At 54.0% G+C, this 20448-nt stretch overlaps 2 protein-coding genes across 2 annotated transcripts in view; one reads left to right on the plus strand and one right to left on the minus strand.

Moving 5' to 3' along the window:
• The window catches only part of PARP10 (poly(ADP-ribose) polymerase family member 10), a 37769-nt gene extending 36246 nt beyond the window's left edge, over positions 1-1523 (minus strand). Inside the window, exon 1 of the mRNA XM_075352801.1 lies at positions 1108-1523. The gene's annotated coding sequence lies outside the window, so the exon portion shown is untranslated. The remainder of the gene's footprint in view (positions 1-1107) is intronic.
• A 3630-nt stretch (positions 1524-5153) lies between these two features.
• Positions 5154-20448, plus strand: part of GRINA (glutamate ionotropic receptor NMDA type subunit associated protein 1) — a 22961-nt gene continuing 7666 nt past the window's right edge. Inside the window, 1 exon segment of the mRNA XM_075315985.1 lies at positions 5154-5176. Within this exon segment, the coding sequence (XP_075172100.1) occupies positions 5154-5176 (23 nt within the window).

Consider the following 20448-nt stretch of genomic DNA (forward strand, 5'->3'; position numbering starts at 1 on the left):
ACCTTCCAACACATAAGAGGAAGCTGAGCTCTTTGTAAAGAGCCCATATCGGCAGCTTTGCACAAGACTTAAGTATGTTTTCTGCAATACACTTTACTGTAAAGCACACTTCTTCTTTCAGCTTTTCAATAACCATCAGTTTCTTTGATGTCACTAGTCCATATTCTTCCACCAGGCCTAGCATCACAATCCCACATGTAAGAGATATCACGTCCCTGTCGGCTTGTGGATCTCCCACTCACACGGAGTCATTTACTAACGATTCAATCATCGACCGGAGTGCACAGACTATACACAGACTCCTTCCTTGAGGCCTCCGACACACATCCGTGCCGCCGGCACGTGTCTGCCATTTGTTGCACGTATCGGCGGCACGGAGACGGCACGTTCAGCAATGCTACCCTATTGTAGCAGGCACACACGCGTAAAAAAAACACACAGAACGTGTGTGCGTTTGTACGTGTGTGCGTTTCTCTACACGATGACATGTCCACGTTTTCTCCGGCAGCACGGGTGTCACACGGCCCGCACCCGTACCACACGGGTGTAGTGTGGAAGCGGTCCCGTGTGACACTCGCCGGAGACAACACACGTGTCAGTGCAAAAAAAATAAAAACATTTACTCACCTTCTCCAGCCCTCCTGTCTCTGCCGCTGCTGCCTCTTGCTGTCGACCGCCGCTCATTATGCTCATTTAATATTCACTTCACTGCGGCCGGCAGCAGCAGCGGGGAGACGGGAGGGCTGGAGACCGAAGATCAGCACCACGGACAGCAGCACGGACCACGTGAATATGCAAATTACCGGTTCTACGTGTGCTATCGCGGATAGCACACATAGAACACACGTGGACCGCACGTATCCGAGACACGTACTTACCACACGTAACACGCAGGGTAAATACGTGTCTCGCAGCACGTGCGTGTTTTTAAAGGAAGTGTGTTTCAGGCCTGAGAAAGCGCTGGTGGCGAAACGCGCGCCAAATTGCGTGCGGGGGTCTCCAATATGGGTAAGCTCCACTTGTTTGGGCCACTTTAACCTGGTGATGTAGGGATAACCTCTGACACTGAGGTTTTGCATGGGCATTATAATTGTATATTATACTCACTTATATATAGGTTGTTATATACGCCCAGGTTATTATATACGCCCAGGTTATTTGTAACGTCCGGGTGGTGGAACCTCTGGACCGTACACCGGTTTTTCTTGAGGAGGCAGCCAGGCAGGTCACCCCGCCAGAGGGTCTGGGTGCACGGCAGCTGAAGCACTAATGGTAGCCGGACAGTCCGTAGGGGAGCAGGAAAGGTGGACGGAGTTCTGGACGGTAGTCCGGGTGACGAGGCTCAGAGTCCGAGGCCAGGTGGTAAGGTCAGGCGGGATCCGGAACTTGCTGAGCGATGGAACGGGTCACCAAACGGAGCCAGGGACTGGAGACTGGCGGAGCTGCAGAGATGGTGGAACATCCGCCGAAGTCACCGTCAGGGTACGGGAATGAGCGTGGTTCGGAGCGGCTGGCGTGGCAGGACAGGCTCTACGAGACAGGACAGGGTTAATGCAGGCAAAGCACAAGGCAAAGCAATAGGGGACCTGAACACTAGCTTGATAAACACGTAGAACAGGCCCCGCCCACCAGGAAAGTGATTCTTAATATACCCTGTACCTGTCTATGCAATTTCCTGTTTCTAGGTGCTGGCCCTTTAAGAGAGGGTCAATGACCGCGCGCGCGCCCTAATGCGCATGCGTGAGGCCCGGGTGCCAGAAGCCAGAGGAGGAAGCGGTGAGTAGGAAGCAGGAGAGCCGGGCTGAGGCAGAGTAGCCGACGGGCGCCGGGAGCGGGGACCGGGCTGCCTGGGGACCGCAGGCGATGGAGCAGGAGGACCGGGAAGCCTGGCACGGGAGCGGCGGAGCGCGACCTGGGAGCGGGGAAGCGTGGCAGGGGAGCCGGTAAGCAAGGCAGGGGAGCCGGGGAGCCTAGCAGGGGAGCCGGGGAGCGTGACATTATTATATACGCCCAGGTTATTATATACGCCCAGGTTGTTATATACGCCCAGGTTATTATATACGCCCAGGTTATTATATATGCCCAGGTTATTATATACGCCCAGGTTGTTATATACGCCCAGTTGGTTATATCTGCCCAGGTTGTTATATATGCCCAGGTTGTTATATACGCCCAGGTTATTATATACGCCCAGGTTGTTATATACGCCCAGGTTGTTATATATGCCCAGGTTGTTATATACGCCCAGGTTGTAATCCTACACACAACCTGGTGTCAGACGGTTTACAACGACCTCCGTTGCTTAGGTTGCGATGGGCAGACCTAAATAGAATGACCTTTAAGGCTATATTCGCACTCTGCGTTCTTGATTTGACAAAATAAATGCACCCTCTGGCAGACTTGACAACTGTAAACACTGCGTCTGACATAAAAACCCTGGTGAAAACGCATACGTTTTTGTCAGTGTGTTTTTTAAAAGAGAAATAAAATATGATAATTGATAGATACAAAGAACATATAGAATAGCTAATAAGAAGAATACATAGAATACATAGAAATCAATAACAGAACAGCCTGATAGAGCGATAGTCAGCTTGGACAGCTGTTTCCTTACTTTTTTTTTTGTAAAAAAATGAGGTGGGTTCCCCCCCATTTTTCATATCCAGCACAGGAACAGCAGCAGCTGCAGGCTGCAACCCTCAGCTGTCTGCTGTACCTTGGCTTGTTATGAAAAATAGAGAGGATCCTACACTTTTTTTTAATCATTTGATCTATTTAATAAAAATAACCTGGGGTCCCCCCCATTTTTCGAAAACCAGCCAAGGTGCAGCAGACAACTGGGAGCTAATATTATTAGAATGAGAAGAGCCATAGTTATTTGGCCCCTTCCAGCCTAACAATATCAGTCCATAGCCGCCCCAGAAGTGGTGCATCCATAAGATGCGCCAATTCTGGCACTGGACCCGGCTCTTCCCGTTGCCCTGCTGCGGTGGCAATCGGGGTAATAAGGAGTTAATGACAGCCCACAGCAGCCACTAAGTCCTACATTAGTGATGGTAGTCGTCTATAAGACCCCATCCCCATCACTAATCTGTAAGTGAAAGTAAATAAACACATACACCCCCAAAATAATTTATTATATCCTTTAATCTAATATATAAAGGTGTGTGTGTGTGTGTGTGTGTGTCCGGGATTGGCATCTGCACCGTCGCAGCTACAGCCACAAAATTTTGCACACTCACACGTCTGGACCCTGAGAGTGTCATAGGCTATGTTGTGAGGCGAAAGTTTAACCCCGTGTGTTCCAATTTACCAATCAATTTTACCCCTATCTACATAATAGGGAAAAAGTGAAACGAAAAATGTATCCGCACCGGCGCATTTACAATCACAAAATTTTGCACAGACACCTCATGTGACCCAGGGAGCGTCGTAGACTAAGTTTTGACAGGAAAGTTTAACCCCGCTTACTCAGTTACTCTCCAAAAAACATGCCTTCATTAAAGTAAATGGAGCCTGGAACTACAGGTTATTAGTAGCAGCTGTGAGTGGTTGCTATAGGAACAAAAGACATTCTAAGTATAAGAAGCTTATATGTGAGGTAATAAGATGTCGGTGGGGAGACGGATAGAGAGAGACAGAGACAGACAGAGAGAGAGGGAAAGAGACAGACGGTGAAAAAAAAGAGACAAACCTGGAAAGAGACAGACAGACATGCAGACAGGGACAGAGACAGGCAGACAGGGAAGGAGGAGACAGCCAGAGAGACAGAGAAAGATAGATGGGGAAAGACACAGACCTTGATAGAGACAGACGGGGAAAGAGACAGAGAAATAGAGACAGACAAAGACAGGCAGACAGGGAAAGAGACAGACAGGAAAAGACACAGACAAAGAGGCGGGGAGGCAGACAGGGAAAGAGACAGACCTGGAAAGAGACAGATGGGGAAAGAAACAGAGAGACAGAGACAGACAAAGAAAGAGACAGAGACAGGCAGACGAGGAAAGAGGCAGACCTGGAAAGAGACAGACAGGGAAAGAGGCAGATGGAGACAGTCGGGGAAAGAGACAGATCTGGAAAGAAGCAGACGGAGCACATTACTTGGCCAATTTAGTTAAATCTGTGTGGAATATCTGTGGTATTGAAATATATGTTGTGAAATGCTTCTATTAGCTTAGTTTTTGTCTTTTAATAATTACATTTCTATTTGTTTTGTGGTTTTTGTGTGCAGAATACATTTTTGTTAATACATTCTATTTTGTTAACAGCAGTTATTAACCCGGGCGAAGCCGGGTAGTACAGCTAGTCCTTTAATAAAATACAAAAAACACCCTCTTTCACCACTTTATTAACCCTAAACACCCCTACAGGTCCGAAGTAAGACACATCTCGTGCCCGCGCTTTTCCCTCTGCCTCCACTGTTATGCGCTAGCGCTTGCCATATCATCCACGTTACCTATTACCGCGGGCACGAGATTTTCGGCGGGTACTTGGATGACGCTGGTGATGACACCAATTCAAACTACTAACCCTGACCTACAAAGCTATCCATAATCTGTCTCCTCCATATATCTCTGAACTAATCTCTCGCTACACTCCAAAACGTAATCTCCGGTCCTCCCAAGATCTCCTTCTCTCCTCCTCTCTCATTCGCTCCTCATGCAACCGACTCCAAGACTTCTCCCGAGCATCCCCAGTCTCCTGGAACTCGCTGCCTCAACACGTCAGACTATCTACTACACTTGCAAACTTCAAACGGACCCTGAAAACTCATCTGTTCAGAAATGCCTATAATCTACAATGACCTCACTGCCCCACCACCGTGCGGAGCTGCCGCCCCACCACCGTGCGGAGCTGCCGCCCCACCACCGTGCGGAGCTGCCGCCCCACCACCGTGCAGAGCTGCCGCCCAACCTACACCCCACCTACTGTCTCCTCCCCAAAATCCTTTAGGATGTAAGCCCGCAAGGGCAGGGCCCTCTTCCCTCTGTGATAGTCTGTCTATTGTAACGTGTATATGTATTCTGTATGTAACCCCCTCATGTACAGCACCATGGAATCAATGCTGCTCTATAAATAAATAATAATAATAATAATAATAATAATAATGACACAGCTCATAATCTCGCGCCTCGCGATTTGAACAGCGCAACATGAGGGTGGCGGCCTCATCGATGTAAATCAACACAGGGGGACGGCGAACAGCGGCAGGAGGGGGGAATAACAGAAGAAATACAGTCCAACCCCACGGCCAGCAAAGCTCATTAGAATACCAAAAGGTAAGATTTTATAAAGTGTTTATTTAGGTCTGAAAGGGGGCCCAGTACCAAGATGAACCTTTCTAGAATGAAGCCCAGGAGCTGCAGAAGGGGATTTTTTTAGTTTCATAGCGAAAATTCAGGTGACAGGTTCACTTTAATGGCAGCCCACAACAGCCCGGTCTTATGGCAAACCGCAGAGGATCCAGACAGAGAGGAAGACCTGCTCCCAACTCCACTGGTTGATGAGAGCTGACAGGAAGGACTTAAGGCCACATCACACTAAGCAACATCGCTGCTGAGGAACGACTTTTGTGTCGTAGCAGCGATGTTGCTGTGTGTGACATCCAGCAACAGCCTGGCCCCTGCTGTGAGGTCGTTGGTTGTTGCTGAATGTCCTGGGCCATTTTTTAGTTGTTGCTGTCCCGCTGTGAAGCACAGATCGCTGTGTGTGACAGCGAGGCAGCAACAACTAAATGTGCAGGAGCAGGAGCCGGCTTCTGCGGAGGCTGGTAACCATGGTAAACCGCGGGTAACCAAGAAGCCCTTCCCTTGGTTACCAGCGTCCGCCGCTGTCAGCGCCGGCTCCTGCTCCCTGCACACGTAGCCGGAGTACACATTGGGTAATTAACCCGATGTGTACTGTGGCTAGGTGTGCAGGGAGGCAGCGCTAAGCGGTGTGCGCTGGTAACCAAGGTAAATATCGGGTTGGTTACCCGATATTTACTTTAGTTACCAAGCGCAGCATGCTTCCATGTGTAGCGACGCTCCAGCGATCCCTGCCAGGTCACGTTGCTGGTGGGATCGCTGGAGCGATTTCACCAGCGACCTCCTAGCAACTTAGCAGCGATCCCTATCAGGTTGTATCGTTGTTGGGATCACTGGTAAGTTGTTTAGTGTGACTGGGCCTTTAGGAAGCACTACTGAGGGCAAAGTCATCAAAGGTCAATCTCTGGGGCATCAATAGATACGTATGGCCAGAGCCACGGCGGCCTCCAATGTTTCAGGTGATTCATGTAACACTTAGGCTATGTGCGCACGTTGCGTACTAGCCCTGCAGAAATTTCTGCAGCGATCTGAAGAGCACACGTGTGCTTCAAATCGCTGCAGAAAATGTCCGTAGAGAAAAAAAAAAAAGCCGATTCCATGCGCTCTGCCTGCAGCTCCTGCCATAGACAGAGCAGGGGCTGCCGGCAAAGCGCACGGAAGAAGTGACATGTCACTTCTTAGAACGCGCGCATCGGGCAGCAGCCGAATCACTGCGCTCTAAGACGCCACGTGCGCACGGCCCCTGCACAATCTCCATAGATTGTGCAGGGGACGCAGGACGCATGCAGTTACGCTGTGCTACAAAGCGCAGCGTAACTGCATGTATTTACGCAACGTGCGCACATAGCCTAATGCATCCGTGAGTCTTTCTGACAAACCCTGGCAAAAACCCACCCACCTAGTGTCAGTGGCCCATCTCCGAAATTCAGAACAAACCTCCTGCGATGGCCGGTCTCCCTGCTGGAGCTTGCATAACTGAGTCTCAGCCTGCGAGGCACAGTCAGGGTCATCCTAGATTAGGCCTAGGGCCATAAATAACTCAGTGACTGACAGTCAGACTGAAGAGAAAAGGCACAGGATTGCGGGTCTCCCTGGAGCAGAGAGATCACAATCCCCACCCCGTTAATCCTCACTCCCGAAAGATTAAAATAAAACTTGCAGGCTTCGAAAAATACAAAAACACTTGTCCTGTCTACCTGAAAATCTTCCCAGGAGCACCACCCTGGGTTCAGGAATAGTACAGCTGGCTGCCGGACCTGTGACCTGCTGTTCTGGTTGCAAAACCCTGTATCACAGGTCCATTCTGGAAGGGGTTCTACAGAATTCATTTAAGGTCCAGGCAAAAAAATGACCAGTGATAATGTTGCACAATGATTACTGGGGTTCAGCCACGTATAAGAGAACACCCCGCAAGCACCGCAACCCACAGTGTACATCGGGAACATAATACAACTTGGTGCCCTGACGCTAGAGAGAAGGAAGCGGGGACACCTCAAAACACTCACCTGAGGCTGATCCCTACAGTATCTAACGTTGCCAGAGGTCGCCCCAGAGCGGGACTCACCCATAACACCATATCAATCCCTCTCTCCTCCCCGATATACAGCTGACATTCTCCATACATATCATCCCCCTCAACCTCCCCTTTTCCACATACAGCTTACATTCTGGGGAGAATTAGGAGTTGACATGTGTGGGGTGAGGTGTAGTGTACAGTATGTGGGGGGGGTGAGGTGTAGTGTACAGTGTGTGGGGGGTGACGTGTAGTGTACAGTGTGTGGTGGGAGAGGTGTAGTGTACAGTGTGTGGGGGTGACGTGTAGTGTACAGTGTGTGGAGGGTGAGGTGTACAGTGTGTGGAGGGTGAGGTGTACAGTGTGTGGGGGGTGAGGTGTAGTGTACAGTGTGTGTAGGGGGGTAACGTGTAGTGTACAGTGTGTGGGGGGGTGACGTGTAGTGTACAGTGTGGGGTGTGAGGTGTAGTGTACAGTGTGTGGGGGGTGATGTGTAGTGTACAGTGTGTGGGGGGGAGTGACGTGTAGTGTACAGTGTGTGGGGGGGTGACGTGTAGTGTACAGTGTGTGGGGGGGAGTGACGTGTAGTGTACAGTGTGTTGGGGGTGAGGTGTAGTGTACAGTGTGTGGGGGGTGACATGTAGTATACAGTGTGTGGGGGGGAGTGACGTGTAGTGTACAGTGTGTGGGGGGGTGACGTGTAGTGTACAGTGTGGGGGGGAGTGACGTGTAGTGTACAGTGTGTGGGGGTGAGGTATAGTGTACAGTGTGTGTGGGGTGACGTGTAGTGTACAGTGTGTGGGGGGGAGTGACGTGTAGTGTACAGTGTGTGGGAGTGACGTGTAGTGTACAGTGTGTGGGGGGTGACGTGTAGTGTACAGTGTGTAGGAGTGACGTGTAGTGTACATTGTGTGGAGGGTGACGTGTAGTGTACAGTGTGGGAGGGAGTGACGTGTAGTGTACAGTGTGTGGGGGGGAGTGACGTGTAGTGTACAGTGTGTGGGAGTGACGTGTAGTGTACAGTGTGTGGGGGGGAGTGACGTGTAGTGTACAGTGTGTGGGGGGTGACGTGTAGTGTACAGTATGTGGGGGTGACGTGTAGTGTACAGTGTGGGAGGGAGTGACGTGTAGTGTACAGTGTGTGGGGGGGGAGTGACGTGTAGTGTACAGTGTGTGGTAGTGACGTGTAGTGTACGGTGTGTGGGGGGGAGTGACGTGTAGTGTACAGTGTGTGGGGGGTGACGTGTAGTGTACAGTATGTGGGGGTGACGTGTAGTGTACAGTGTGTGGGGGGGTGACGTGTAGTGTACAGTGTGTGGGAGTGACGTGTAGTGTACAGTGTGTGGGGGGTGACGTGTAGTGTACAGTGTGTGGGGGTGACGTGTAGTGTACAGTGTGTGGGGGGGTGACGTGTAGTGTACAGTGTGTGGGAGTGACGTGTAGTGTACAGTGTGTGGGGGGTGACCTGTAGTGTACAGTGTGTGGGGAGTGACGTGTAGTGTACAGTGTGTGGGGAGTGACGTGTAGTGTACAGTGTGGGGGGGTGACGTGTAGTGTACAGTATGTGGGGGGGTGAGGTGTAGTGTACAGTGTGGGGGGGGTTGACGTGTAGTGTACAGTGTGTGGGGAGTGACATGGAGTGTACAGTGTGGGGGGGTGACGTGTAGTGTACAGTGTGTGGGGGGTGAGGTGTAGTGGACAGAGTGTGGGGAGTGACGTGTAGTGTACAGTGTGTGGGGGGGTGACGTGTAGTGTACGGTGTGGGGGGTGACATGTAGTGTACAGTGTGTGGGGGGTGAGGTGTAGTGTACAGTGTGTGGGGGGGTGAGGTGTAGTGTACACTGTGTGGGAGTGACGTGTAGTGTACAGTGTGTGGGGGGTGAGGTGTAGTGTACAGTGTGTGGCGAGTGACGTGTAGTGCACAGTGTGGGGGGGTGACGTGTAGTGTACAGTGTGTGGGGGAGTGAGGTGTAGTGTACAGTGTGTGTGGGTGGGGTGACGTGTAGTGTACAGTGTGTGGGAGTGACGTGTAGTGTACAGTGTGTGGGGGGTGACGTGTGGTGTACAGTGTGGGGGGGGGTGAGGTGTAGTGTACAGTGTGTGGGGAGTGACGTGTAGTGTACAGTGTGTGGGGGGGAGTGAGGTGTAGTGTACAGTGTGTGGGGGGGGTGAGGTTTAGTGTACAGTGTGTGTGGGGGAGTGTAGTGTAAAGTGTGGGGGGGTGAGGTGTAGTGTACAGTGTGTGGGGGGGTGAGGTGTAGTGTACAGTGTGTGGGGGGGGTGAGGTGTAGTGTACAGTGTGTGGGGGGGTGAGGTGTAGTGTACAGTGTGTGGGGGGTGAGGTGTAGTGTACAGTGTGTGGGGAGTGACGTGTAGTGTACAGTGTGGGGGGTGACGTGTAGTGTACAGTGTGTGGGGGGTGAGGTGTAGTGTACAGTGTGTGGGGAGTGACGTGTAGTGTACAGTGTGTGGGGGGGTGACGTGTAGTGTACGGTGTGGGGGGTGACGTGTAGTGTACAGTGTGTGGGGGGTGAGGTGTAGTGTACAGTGTGTGGGGAGTGACGTGTAGTGTACAGTGTGGGGGGGTGACGTGTAGTGTACAGTGTGTGGGGGAGTGAGGTGTAGTGTACAGTGTGTGTGTGGGGGGGTGACGTGTAGTGTACAGTGTGTGGGAGTGACGTGTAGTGTACAGTGTGTGGAGGATGACGTGTAGTGTACAGTGTGGGGGGGGTAGGTGTAGTGTACAGTGTGTGGGGAGTGACGTGTAGTGTACAGTGTGTGGGGGGGGGTGAGGTGTAGTGTACAGTGTGTGGGGGGGTGAGGTGTAGTGTACAGTGTGTGTGGGGAAGTGTAGTGTAAAGTGTGGGGGGGTGAGGTGTAGTGTACAGTGTGTGGGGGGGTGAGGTGTAGTGTACAGTGTGTGGGGGGGTGAGGTGTAGTGTACAGTGTGTGGGGGGGGTGAGGTGTAGTGTACAGTGTGTGTGGGGGAGTGTAGTGTACAGTGTGGGGCGGTGAGGTGTAGTGTACAGTGTGTGGGGGGGTGTAGTGTACAGTGTGTGGGAGTGACGTGTAGTGTACAGTGTGTGGGGGGTGACCTGTAGTGTACAGTGTGTGGGGAGTGACGTGTAGTGTACAGTGTGTGGGGAGTGACGTGTAGTGTACAGTGTGGGGGGGGTGACGTGTAGTGTACAGTATGGGGGGGGTGACGTGTAGTGTACAGTGTGTGGGGGGTGAGGTGTAGTGTACAGTGTGTGGGGAGTGACGTGTAGTGTACAGTGTGTGGGGGGGTGACGTGTAGTGTACGGTGTGGGGGGTGACGTGTAGTGTACAGTGTGTGGGGGGTGAGGTGTAGTGTACAGTGTGTGGGGGGGTGAGGTGTAGTGTACACTGTGTGGGAGTGACGTGTAGTGTACAGTGTGTGGGGGGTGAGGTGTAGTGTACAGTGTGTGGCGAGTGACGTGTAGTGCACAGTGTGGGGGGGGTGACGTGTAGTGTACAGTGTGTGGGGGAGTGAGGTGTAGTGTACAGTGTGTGTGGGTGGGGTGACGTGTAGTGTACAGTGTGTGGGGGGTGACGTGTGGTGTACAGTGTGGGGGGGGTGAGGTGTAGTGTACAGTGTGTGGGGAGTGACGTGTAGTGTATAGTGTGTGGGGGGGTGAGGTGTAGTGTACAGTGTGTGGGGGGGGTGAGGTTTAGTGTACAGTGTGTGTGGGGGAGTGTAGTGTAAAGTGTGGGGGGTGAGGTGTAGTGTACAGTGTGTGGGGGGGTGAGGTGTAGTGTACAGTGTGTGGGGGGGGTGAGGTGTAGTGTACAGTGTGTGGGGGGTGAGGTGTAGTGTACAGTGTGTGCGGGGTGAGGTGTAGTGTACAGTGTGTGGGGAGTGACGTGTAGTGTACAGTGTGGGGGGGTGACGTGTAGTGTACAGTGTGTGGGGGGTGACCTGTAGTGTACAGTGTGTGGGGAGTGACGTGTAGTGTACAGTGTGTGGGGAGTGACGTGTAGTGTACAGTGTGGGGGGGTGACGTGTAGTGTACAGTATGGGGGGGTGACGTGTAGTGTACAGTGTGTGGGGGGTGAGGTGTAGTGTACAGTGTGTGGGGAGTGACGTGTAGTGTACAGTGTGTGGGGGGGTGACGTGTAGTGTACGGTGTGGGGGGTGACGTGTAGTGTACAGTGTGTGGGGGGTGAGGTGTAGTGTACAGTGTGTGGGGGGGTGAGGTGTAGTGTACACTGTGTGGGAGTGACGTGTAGTGTACAGTGTGTGGGGGGTGAGGTGTAGTGTACAGTGTGTGGCGAGTGACGTGTAGTGCACAGTGTGGGGGGGTGACGTGTAGTGTACAGTGTGTGGGGGAGTGAGGTGTAGTGTACAGTGTGTGTGGGTGGGGTGACGTGTAGTGTACAGTGTGTGGGGGGTGACGTGTGGTTGTACAGTGTGGGGGGGGTGAGGTGTAGTGTACAGTGTGTGGGGAGTGACGTGTAGTGTATAGTGTGTGGGGGGGTGAGGTGTAGTGTACAGTGTGTGGGGGGGGTGAGGTTTAGTGTACAGTGTGTGTGGGGGAGTGTAGTGTAAAGTGTGGGGGGTGAGGTGTAGTGTACAGTGTGTGGGGGGGTGAGGTGTAGTGTACAGTGTGTGGGGGGGGTGAGGTGTAGTGTACAGTGTGTGGGGGGTGAGGTGTAGTGTACAGTGTGTGCGGGGTGAGGTGTAGTGTACAGTGTGTGGGGAGTGACGTGTAGTGTACAGTGTGGGGGGGTGACGTGTAGTGTACAGTGTGTGGGGGGTGAGGTGTAGTGTACAGTGTGTGGGGAGTGACGTGTAGTGTACAGTGTGTGGGGGGGTGACGTGTAGTGTACGGTGTGGGGGGTGACGTGTAGTGTACAGTGTGTGGGGGGTGAGGTGTAGTGTACAGTGTGTGGGGGGGTGAGGTGTAGTGTACAGTGTGTGGGAGTGACGTGTAGTGTACAGTGTGAGGGGGGTGAGGTGTAGTGTACAGTGTGTGGGGAGTGACGTGTAGTGTACAGTGTGGGGGGGTGACGTGTAGTGTACAGTGTGTGGGGGAGTGAGGTGTAGTGTACAGTGTGTGTGTGGGGGGGGTGACGTGTAGTGTACAGTGTGTGGGAGTGACGTGTAGTGTACAGTGTGTGGAGGATGACGTGTAGTGTACAGTGTGGGGGGGGTAGGTGTAGTGTACAGTGTGTGGGGAGTGACGTGTAGTGTACAGTGTGTGGGGGGGGTGAGGTGTAGTGTACAGTGTGTGGGGGGGGTGAGGTTTAGTGTACAGTGTGTGTGGGGGAGTGTAGTGTAAAGTGTGGGGGGGTGAGGTGTAGTGTACAGTGTGTGGGGGGGTGAGGTGTAGTGTACAGTGTGTGGGGGGGGTGAGGTGTAGTGTACAGTGTGTGGGGGGGTGAGGTGTAGTGTACAGTGTGTGGGGGGTGAGGTGTAGTGTACAGTGTGTGGGGAGTGACGTGTAGTGTACAGTGTGGGGGGGTGACGTGTAGTGTACAGTGTGTGGGGGGTGAGGTGTAGTGTACAGTGTGTGGGGAGTGACGTGTAGTGTACAGTGTGTGGGGAGTGACAGGTAGTGTACAGTGTGGGGGGGTGAGGTGTAGTGTACAGTGTGTGGGGGGTGAGGTGTAGTGTACAGTGTGTGGGGAGTGACGTGTAGTGTACAGTGTGGGGGGGTGACGTGTAGTGTACAGTGTGTGGGGGGGGTGAGGTGTAGTGTACAGTGTGTGGGGGTGACGTGTAGTGTACGGTGTGGGGGGTGACGTGTACTGTACAGTGTGTGGGGGGTGAGGTGAAGTGTACAGTGTGTGGGGGGGTGAGGTGTAGTGTACAGTGTGTGGGAGTGACGTGTAGTGTACAGTGTGTGGAGGATGACGTGTAGTGTACAGTGTGGGGGGGTAGGTGTAGTGTACAGTGTGTGGGGAGTGACGTGTAGTGTACAGTGTGTGGGGGGGGGTGAGGTGTAGTGTACAGTGTGTGGGGGGGTGAGGTGCAGTGTACAGTGTGTGTGGGGGAGTGTAGTGTAAAGTGTGGGGGGGTGAGGTGTAGTGTACAGTGTGTGGGGGGGTGAGGTGTAGTGTACAGTGTGTGGGGGGGTGAGGTGTAGTGTACAGTGTGTGGGGGGGGTGAGGTGTAGTGTACAGTGTGTGTGGGGAGTGTAGTGTACAGTGTGGGGAGGTGAGGTGTAGTGTACAGTGTGTGGGAGTGACGTGTAGTGTACAGTGTGTGGGAGTGACGTGTAGTGTACAGTGTGTGGGGGGTGACCTGTAGTGTACAGTGTGTGGGGAGTGACGTGTAGTGTACAGTGTGTGGGGAGTGACGTGTAGTGTACAGTGTGGGGGGGGGTGACGTGTAGTGCACAGTGTGTGGGGGGGTGAGGTGTAGTGTACAGTGTGTGGGGGGGTGAGGTGTAGTGTACAGTGTGGGGGGGAGTGACGTGTAGTGTACAGTGTGTGGGGGGTAAGGTGTAGTGTACAGTGTGTGGGGGGGTGAGGTGTAGTGTACACTGTGTGGGAGTGACGTGTAGTGTACAGTGTGTGGGGGGTGAGGTGTAGTGTACAGTGTGTGGCGAGTGACGTGTAGTGCACAGTGTGGGGGGGGTGACGTGTAGTGTACAGTGTGTGGGGGAGTGAGGTGTAGTGTACAGTGTGTGTGGGTGGGGTGACGTGTAGTGTACAGTGTGTGGGAGTGACGTGTAGTGTACAGTGTGTGGGGGGGTGACGTGTGGTGTACAGTGTGGGGGGGGTGAGGTGTAGTGTACAGTGTGTGGGGAGTGACGTGTAGTGTACAGTGTGTGGGGGGGGGGTGAGGTGTAGTGTACAGTGTGTGTGGGGGGGTGAGGTTTAGTGTACAGTGTGTGTGGGGGAGTGTAGTGTAAAGTGTGGGGGGGTGAGGTGTAGTGTACAGTGTGTGGGGGGGTTAGGTGTAGTGTACAGTGTGTGGGGGGGGTGAGGTGTAGTGTACAGTGTGTGGGGGGTGAGGTGTAGTGTACAGTGTGTGGGGGGTGAGGTGTAGTGTACAGTGTGTGGGGAGTGACGTGTAGTGTACAGTGTGGGGGGGGTGACGTGTAGTGTACAGTGAGTGGGGGGTGAGGTGTAGTGTACAGTGTGTGGGGAGTGACGTGTAGTGTACAGTGTGTGGGGGGGTGACGTGTAGTGTACGGTGTGGGGGGTGACGTGTAGTGTACAGTGTGTGGGGGGTGAGGTGTAGTGTACAGTGTGTGGGGGGGTGAGGTGTAGTGTACAGTGTGTGGGAGTGACGTGTAGTGTACAGTGTGAGGGGGGTGAGGTGTAGTGTACAGTGTGTGGGGAGTGACGTGTAGTGTACAGTGTGGGGGGGGGTGAGGTGTAGTGTACAGTGTGTGGGGGGGGTGAGGTGTAGTGTACAGTGTGTGGGGGGGTGAGGTGTAGTGTACAGTGTGTGGGGGGGGTGAGGTGTAGTGTACAGTGTGTGGGGGGGTGAGGTGTAGTGTACAGTGTGTGGGGGGTGAGGTGTAGTGTACAGTGTGTGGGGAGTGACGTGTAGTGTACAGTGTGGGGGGTGACGTGTAGTGTACAGTGTGTGGGGGGTGAGGTGTAGTGTAAAGTGTGGGGGGGTGAGGTGTAGTGTACAGTGTGTGGGGGGTGAGGTGTAGTGTACAGTGTGTGGGGGGTGAGGTGTAGTGTACAGTGTGTGGGGGGGGTGAGGTGTAGTGTACAGTGTGTGTGGGGGAGTGTAGTGTACAGTGTGGGGCGGTGAGGTGTAGTGTACAGTGTGTGGGGGGGTGTAGTGTACAGTGTGTGTGGGGGGGAGTGTGGTGTACAGTGTGGGGGGGGTGAGGTGTAGTGTACAGTGTGTGGGGGGTGAGGTGTAGTGTACAGTGTGTGGGGGGGGTGACGTGTAGTTTACAGTGTGTGGGAGTGACGTGTAGTGTACAGTGTGTGGGGGGTGACGTGTAGTGTACAGTGTGTGGGGGTGACGTGTAGTGTACAGTGTGTGGGGGGTGACGTGTAGTGTACAGTGTGTGGTAGTGACGTGTAGTGTACAGTGTGTGGGGGGTGACGTGTAGTGTACAGTGTGTGGGGGGGTGACGTGTAGTGTACAGTGTGTGGGAGTGACGTGTAGTGTACAGTGTGTGGGAGTGACGTGTAGTGTACAGTGTGTGGGGGGGTGACGTGTAGTGTACAGTGTGTGGGGGGTGAGGTGTAGTGTACAGTGTGTGGGGAGTGAGGTGTAGTGTACAGTGTGGGGGGTGACGTGTAGTGTACAGTGTGTGGGGGGTGAGGTGTAGTGTACAGTGTGTGGGGAGTGACGTGTAGTGTACAGTGTTGGGGGGTGACGTGTAGTGTACAGTGTGTGGGAGTGACGTGTAGTGTACAGTGTGTGGGGGGTGAGGTGTAGTGTACAGTGTGTGGGGAGTGACGTGTAGTGTACAGTGTGGAGGGGTGACGTGTAGTGTACAGTGTGTGGGGGAGTGAGGTGTAGTGTACAGTGTGTGTGGGGGGGGTCACGTGTAGTGTACAGTGTGTGGGAGTGACGTGTAGTGTACAGTGTGTGGGGGGTGACGTGTAGTGTACAGTGTGGGGGGGTGAGGTGTAGTGTACAGTGTGTGGGGGTGACGTGTAGTGTACAGTGTGTGGGGGGTGAGGTGTAGTGTACAGTGTGTGGGGAGTGACGTGTAGTGTACAGTGTGTGGGGAGTGACGTGTAGTGTACAGTGTGGGGGGGGGTGAGGTGTAGTGTACAGTGTGGGGGGGTGAGGTGTAGTGTACATTGTGTGGGGGTGAGGTGTAGTGTACAGTGTGTGGGGAGTGACGTGTAGTGTACAGTGTGTGGGGAGTGACGTGTAGTGTACAGTGTGTGGGGGGGGTGAGGTGTAGTGTACAGTGTGGGGGGGTGAGGTGTAGTGTACAGTGTGTGGGGGGGGTGAGGTGTAGTGTACAGTGTGGGGGGGTGACGTGTAGTGTACAGTGTGGGGGGGGTGACGTGTAGTGTACAGTGTGGGGGGGTGAGGTGTAGTGTACAGTGTGTGGGGGGGTGAGGTGTAGTGTACAGTGTGTGGGAGTGACGTGTAGTGTACAGTGTGTGGGGAGGTGAGGTGTAGTGTACAGTGTGTGGGAGTGACGTGTAGTGTACAATGTGTGTGGGGGAGTGTAGTGTAAAGTGTGGGGGGGTGACGTGTAGTGTACAGTGTGTGGGGGGGTGAGGTGTAGTGTACAGTGTGTGGGGGGGTGAGGTGTAGTGTACAGTGTGTGGGGGGGGGTGGGGTGTAGTGTACAGTGTGTGTGGGGGAGTGTAGTTTACAGTGTGGGGGGGTGAGGTGTAGTGTACAGTGTGTGGGGGGGTGTAATGTGCAGTGTGTGTGGGGGGGGAGTGTGGTGTACAGTGTGGGGGGGTGAGGTGTAGTGTACAGTGTGTGGGGGGGTGAGGTGTAGTGTACAGTGTGTGGGGGGTGAGGTGTACTGTACAGTGTGGGGGGGGTGACGTGTAGTTTACAGTGTGTGTGGGGGAGTGTAGTGTACAGTGTGGAGGGGTGAGGTGTAGTGTACAGTGTGTGTGGGGGGGTGTAGTGTACAGTGTGTGGGGGGGAGTGTAGTGTACAGTGTGGGGGAGTGAGGTGTAGTGTACAGTGTGTTTGGGGGGGTGTAGTGTACAGTGTGTGTGGGGGGGAGTGTAGTGTACAGTGTGGGGGGGTGAGGTGTAGTGTACAGTGTGTGGGGGGGTGAGGTGTAGTGTACAGTGTGTGGGGGGGGTGAGGTGTAGTGTGCAGTGTGTGGGGGGGTGAGGTGTAGTGTACAGTGTGTGCGGGGTGAGGTGTAGTGTACAGTGTGTGGGGAGTGACGTGTAGTGTACAGTGTGGGGGGGTGACGTGTAGTGTACAGTGTGTGGGGGGTGAGGTGTAGTGTACAGTGTGTGGGGAGTGACGTGTAGTGTACAGTGTGTGGGGGGGTGACGTGTAGTGTACGGTGTGGGGGGTGACGTGTAGTGTACAGTGTGTGGGGGGTGAGGTGTAGTGTACAGTGTGTGGGGGGGTGAGGTGTAGTGTACAGTGTGTGGGAGTGACGTGTAGTGTACAGTGTGAGGGGGGTGAGGTGTAGTGTACAGTGTGTGGGGAGTGACGTGTAGTGTACAGTGTGGGGGGGTGAGGTGTAGTGTACAGTGTGTGGGGGGGGTGAGGTGTAGTGTACAGTGTGGGGGGGTGACGTGTAGTGTACAGTGTGGGGGGGTGACGTGTAGTGTACAGTGTGGGGGGGGTGAGGTGTAGTGTACAGTGTGTGGGGGGGTGAGGTGTAGTGTACAGTGTGTGGGAGTGACGTGTAGTGTACAGTGTGTGGGGAGGTGAGGTGTAGTGTACAGTGTGTGGGAGTGACGTGTAGTGTACAGTGTGTGGGGGAGTGACGTGTAGTGTACAGTGTGTGGCGGGGGGTGAGGTGTAGTGTACAGTGTGTGGGGGGGGTGAGGTGTAGTGTACAATGTGTGTGGGGGAGTGTAGTGTAAAGTGTGGGGGGGTGAGGTGTAGTGTACAGTGTGTGGGGGGGTGAGGTGTAGTGTACAGTGTGTGGGGGGGGTGAGGTGTAGTGTACAGTGTGTGGGGGGGGGTGGGGTGTAGTGTACAGTGTGTGTGGGGGAGTGTAGTTTACAGTGTGGGGGGGTAAGGTGTAGTGTACAGTGTGTGGGGGGGTGTAATGTGCAGTGTGTGTGGGGGGGGGGAGTGTGGTGTACAGTGTGGGGGGGTGAGGTGTAGTGTACAGTGTGTGGGGGGGTGAGGTGTAGTGTACAGTGTGTGGGGGGTGAGGTGTAGTGTACAGTGTGTGGGGGGGTGACGTGTAGTGTACAGTGTGTGTGGGGGAGTGTAGTGTACAGTGTGGAGGGGTGAGGTGTAGTGTACAGTGTGTGGGGGGGAGTGTAGTGTACAGTGTGGGGGAGTGAGGTGTAGTGTACAGTGTGTTTGGGGGGGTGTAGTGTACAGTGTGTGTGGGGGGGAGTGTAGTGTACAGTGTGGGGGGGTGAGGTGTAGTGTACAGTGTGTGGGAGTGACGTGTAGTGTACAGTGTGTGGGGGGGTGAGGTGTAGTGTACAGTGTGTGGGAGTGACGTGTAGTGTACAGTGTGTGGGGAGAGACGTGTAGTGTACAGTGTGTGGGGGAGTGACGTGTAGTGTACAGTGTGTGGGGGGGTGAGGTGTAGTGTACAGTGTATGGGGGGGGTGAGGTGTAGTGTATAGTGTGTGTGGGGGAGTGTAGTGTAAAGTGTGGGGGGGTGAGGTGTAGTGTACAGTGTGTGGGGGGTGAGGTGTAGTGTACAGTGTGTGGGGGGGTGAGGTGTAGTGTACAGTGTGTGGGGGGGTGAGGTGTAGTGTACAGTGTGTGGGGGGGAGTGTAGTGTACAGTGTGGGGGGGTGAGGTGTAGTGTACAGTGTGTGGGGGGTATAGTGTACAGTGTTGTGTGGGGGGGAGTGTAGTGTACAGTGTGTGGGGGGGGTGAGGTGTAGTGTACAGTGTGTGGGGGGTGAGGTGTAGTGTACAGTGTGTGGGGGGGGGTGACGTGTAGTGTACAGTGTGTGTAGGGGAGTGTAGTGTATAGTGTGGGGGGTGAGGAGTAGTGTACAGTGTGTGGGGGGGTGTAGTGTACAGTGTGTGTGGCGGGGAGTGTAGTGTACAGTGTGGGGGGGTGAGGTGTAGTGTACAGTGTGTGTGGGGGGGTGTAGTGTACAGTGTGTGTGGGGGGGAGTGTAGTGTACAGTGTGGGGGGGGTGAGGTGTACTGTACAGTGTGTGGGGGGGTGAGGTGTAGTGTACAGTGTGTGGGGGGTGAGGTGTAGTGTACAGTGTGTGGGAGTGACGTGTAGTGTACAGTGAGTGGGGGGTGAGGTGTAGTGTACAGTGTGTGGGAGTGACGTGTAGTGTACAGTGTGTGGGGAGTGACGTGTAGTCTACAGTGTGTGGGGAGTGACGTGTAGTCTACAGTGTGTGGGGGGGTGAGGTGTAGTGTACAGTGTGTGGGGGGGTGACGTGTAGTTTACAGTGTGTGGGGGGGTGACGTGTAGTGTACAGTGTGTGTGGGGGTGACGTGTAGTGTACAGTGTGTGGGGGGGTGACGTGTAGTGTACAGTGTGTGGGAGGGGACGTGTAGTGTACAGTGTGTGTGGGGGTGACGTGTAGTGTACAGTGTGTGGGGGGGGGTGACGTGTAGTGTACAGTGTGTGGGAGGGGACGTGTAGTGTACAGTGTGGGGGGGGGGTGAGGTGTAGTGTACAGTGTGTGTGAGGTGACGTGTAGTGTACAGTGTGTGGAGGGTGAGGTGTAGTGTACAGTGTGGGGGGGTGAGGTGTAGTGTACAGTGTGTGTGGGGGGTGAGGTGTAGTGTACAGTGTGTGTGAGGTGACGTGTAGTGTACAGTGTGTGGGGGGTGAGGTGTACTGTACAGTGTGTGGGGGGGGGGTTAGTGTAGTGTACAGTGTGTGGGGGGGTGAGGTGTAGTGTACAGTGTGTGGGGGGGGACGTGTAGTGTACAGTGTGTGGGGGGGAGTGACGTGTATTATACAGTGTGGGGGGTGACGTGTAGTGTACAGTGTGTGGGGTGGAGTGACGTGTAGTGTACCACTGTACCCCAGTGTGTGTGGGGGGTGAGGTGTAGTGTACAGTGTGTGTGAGGTGACGTGTAGTGTACAGTGTGTGGGGGGGTTAGTGTAGTGTACAGTGTGTGGGGAGTGACGTGTAGTGTACAGTGTGTGGGGGGTGAGGTGTAGTGTACAGTGTGTGGGGGGGTTAGTGTAGTGTACAGTGTGTGCGGAAGTGAGGTTTAGTGTACAGTGTGTGGGGGGAGTGACGTGTAGTGTACAGTTTGTGGGGGGTGAGGTGTAGTGTACAGTGTGTGGGGGGTGACGTGTAGAGCAGAGTGAAGGCAGATAGCCGTAACGTACATGACTGAGGCAGTGATAGATCCAGGAAAGGGTTAAGGAGTAAGGGATGGGGGTTTTACCTAAGGAATGCGGTGGGGGGGGGGTGAGTGAGCAGGAGGAGAGACGGGGGGGCAGGGGCCATATAAGAGATAGGTCCCATGTTAAGGTGTCATTCCTTTGTCCTGGACTCAAAGACTGAACCAGCAGTATGGATGCCTTGCTGAAGAGCGTTCAGGCCGCGGCTTTG

Source organism: Anomaloglossus baeobatrachus, chromosome 6 (assembly GCF_048569485.1).
Source record: "Anomaloglossus baeobatrachus isolate aAnoBae1 chromosome 6, aAnoBae1.hap1, whole genome shotgun sequence".
NCBI classification, from domain to species: Eukaryota; Metazoa; Chordata; class Amphibia; order Anura; family Aromobatidae; genus Anomaloglossus; species Anomaloglossus baeobatrachus.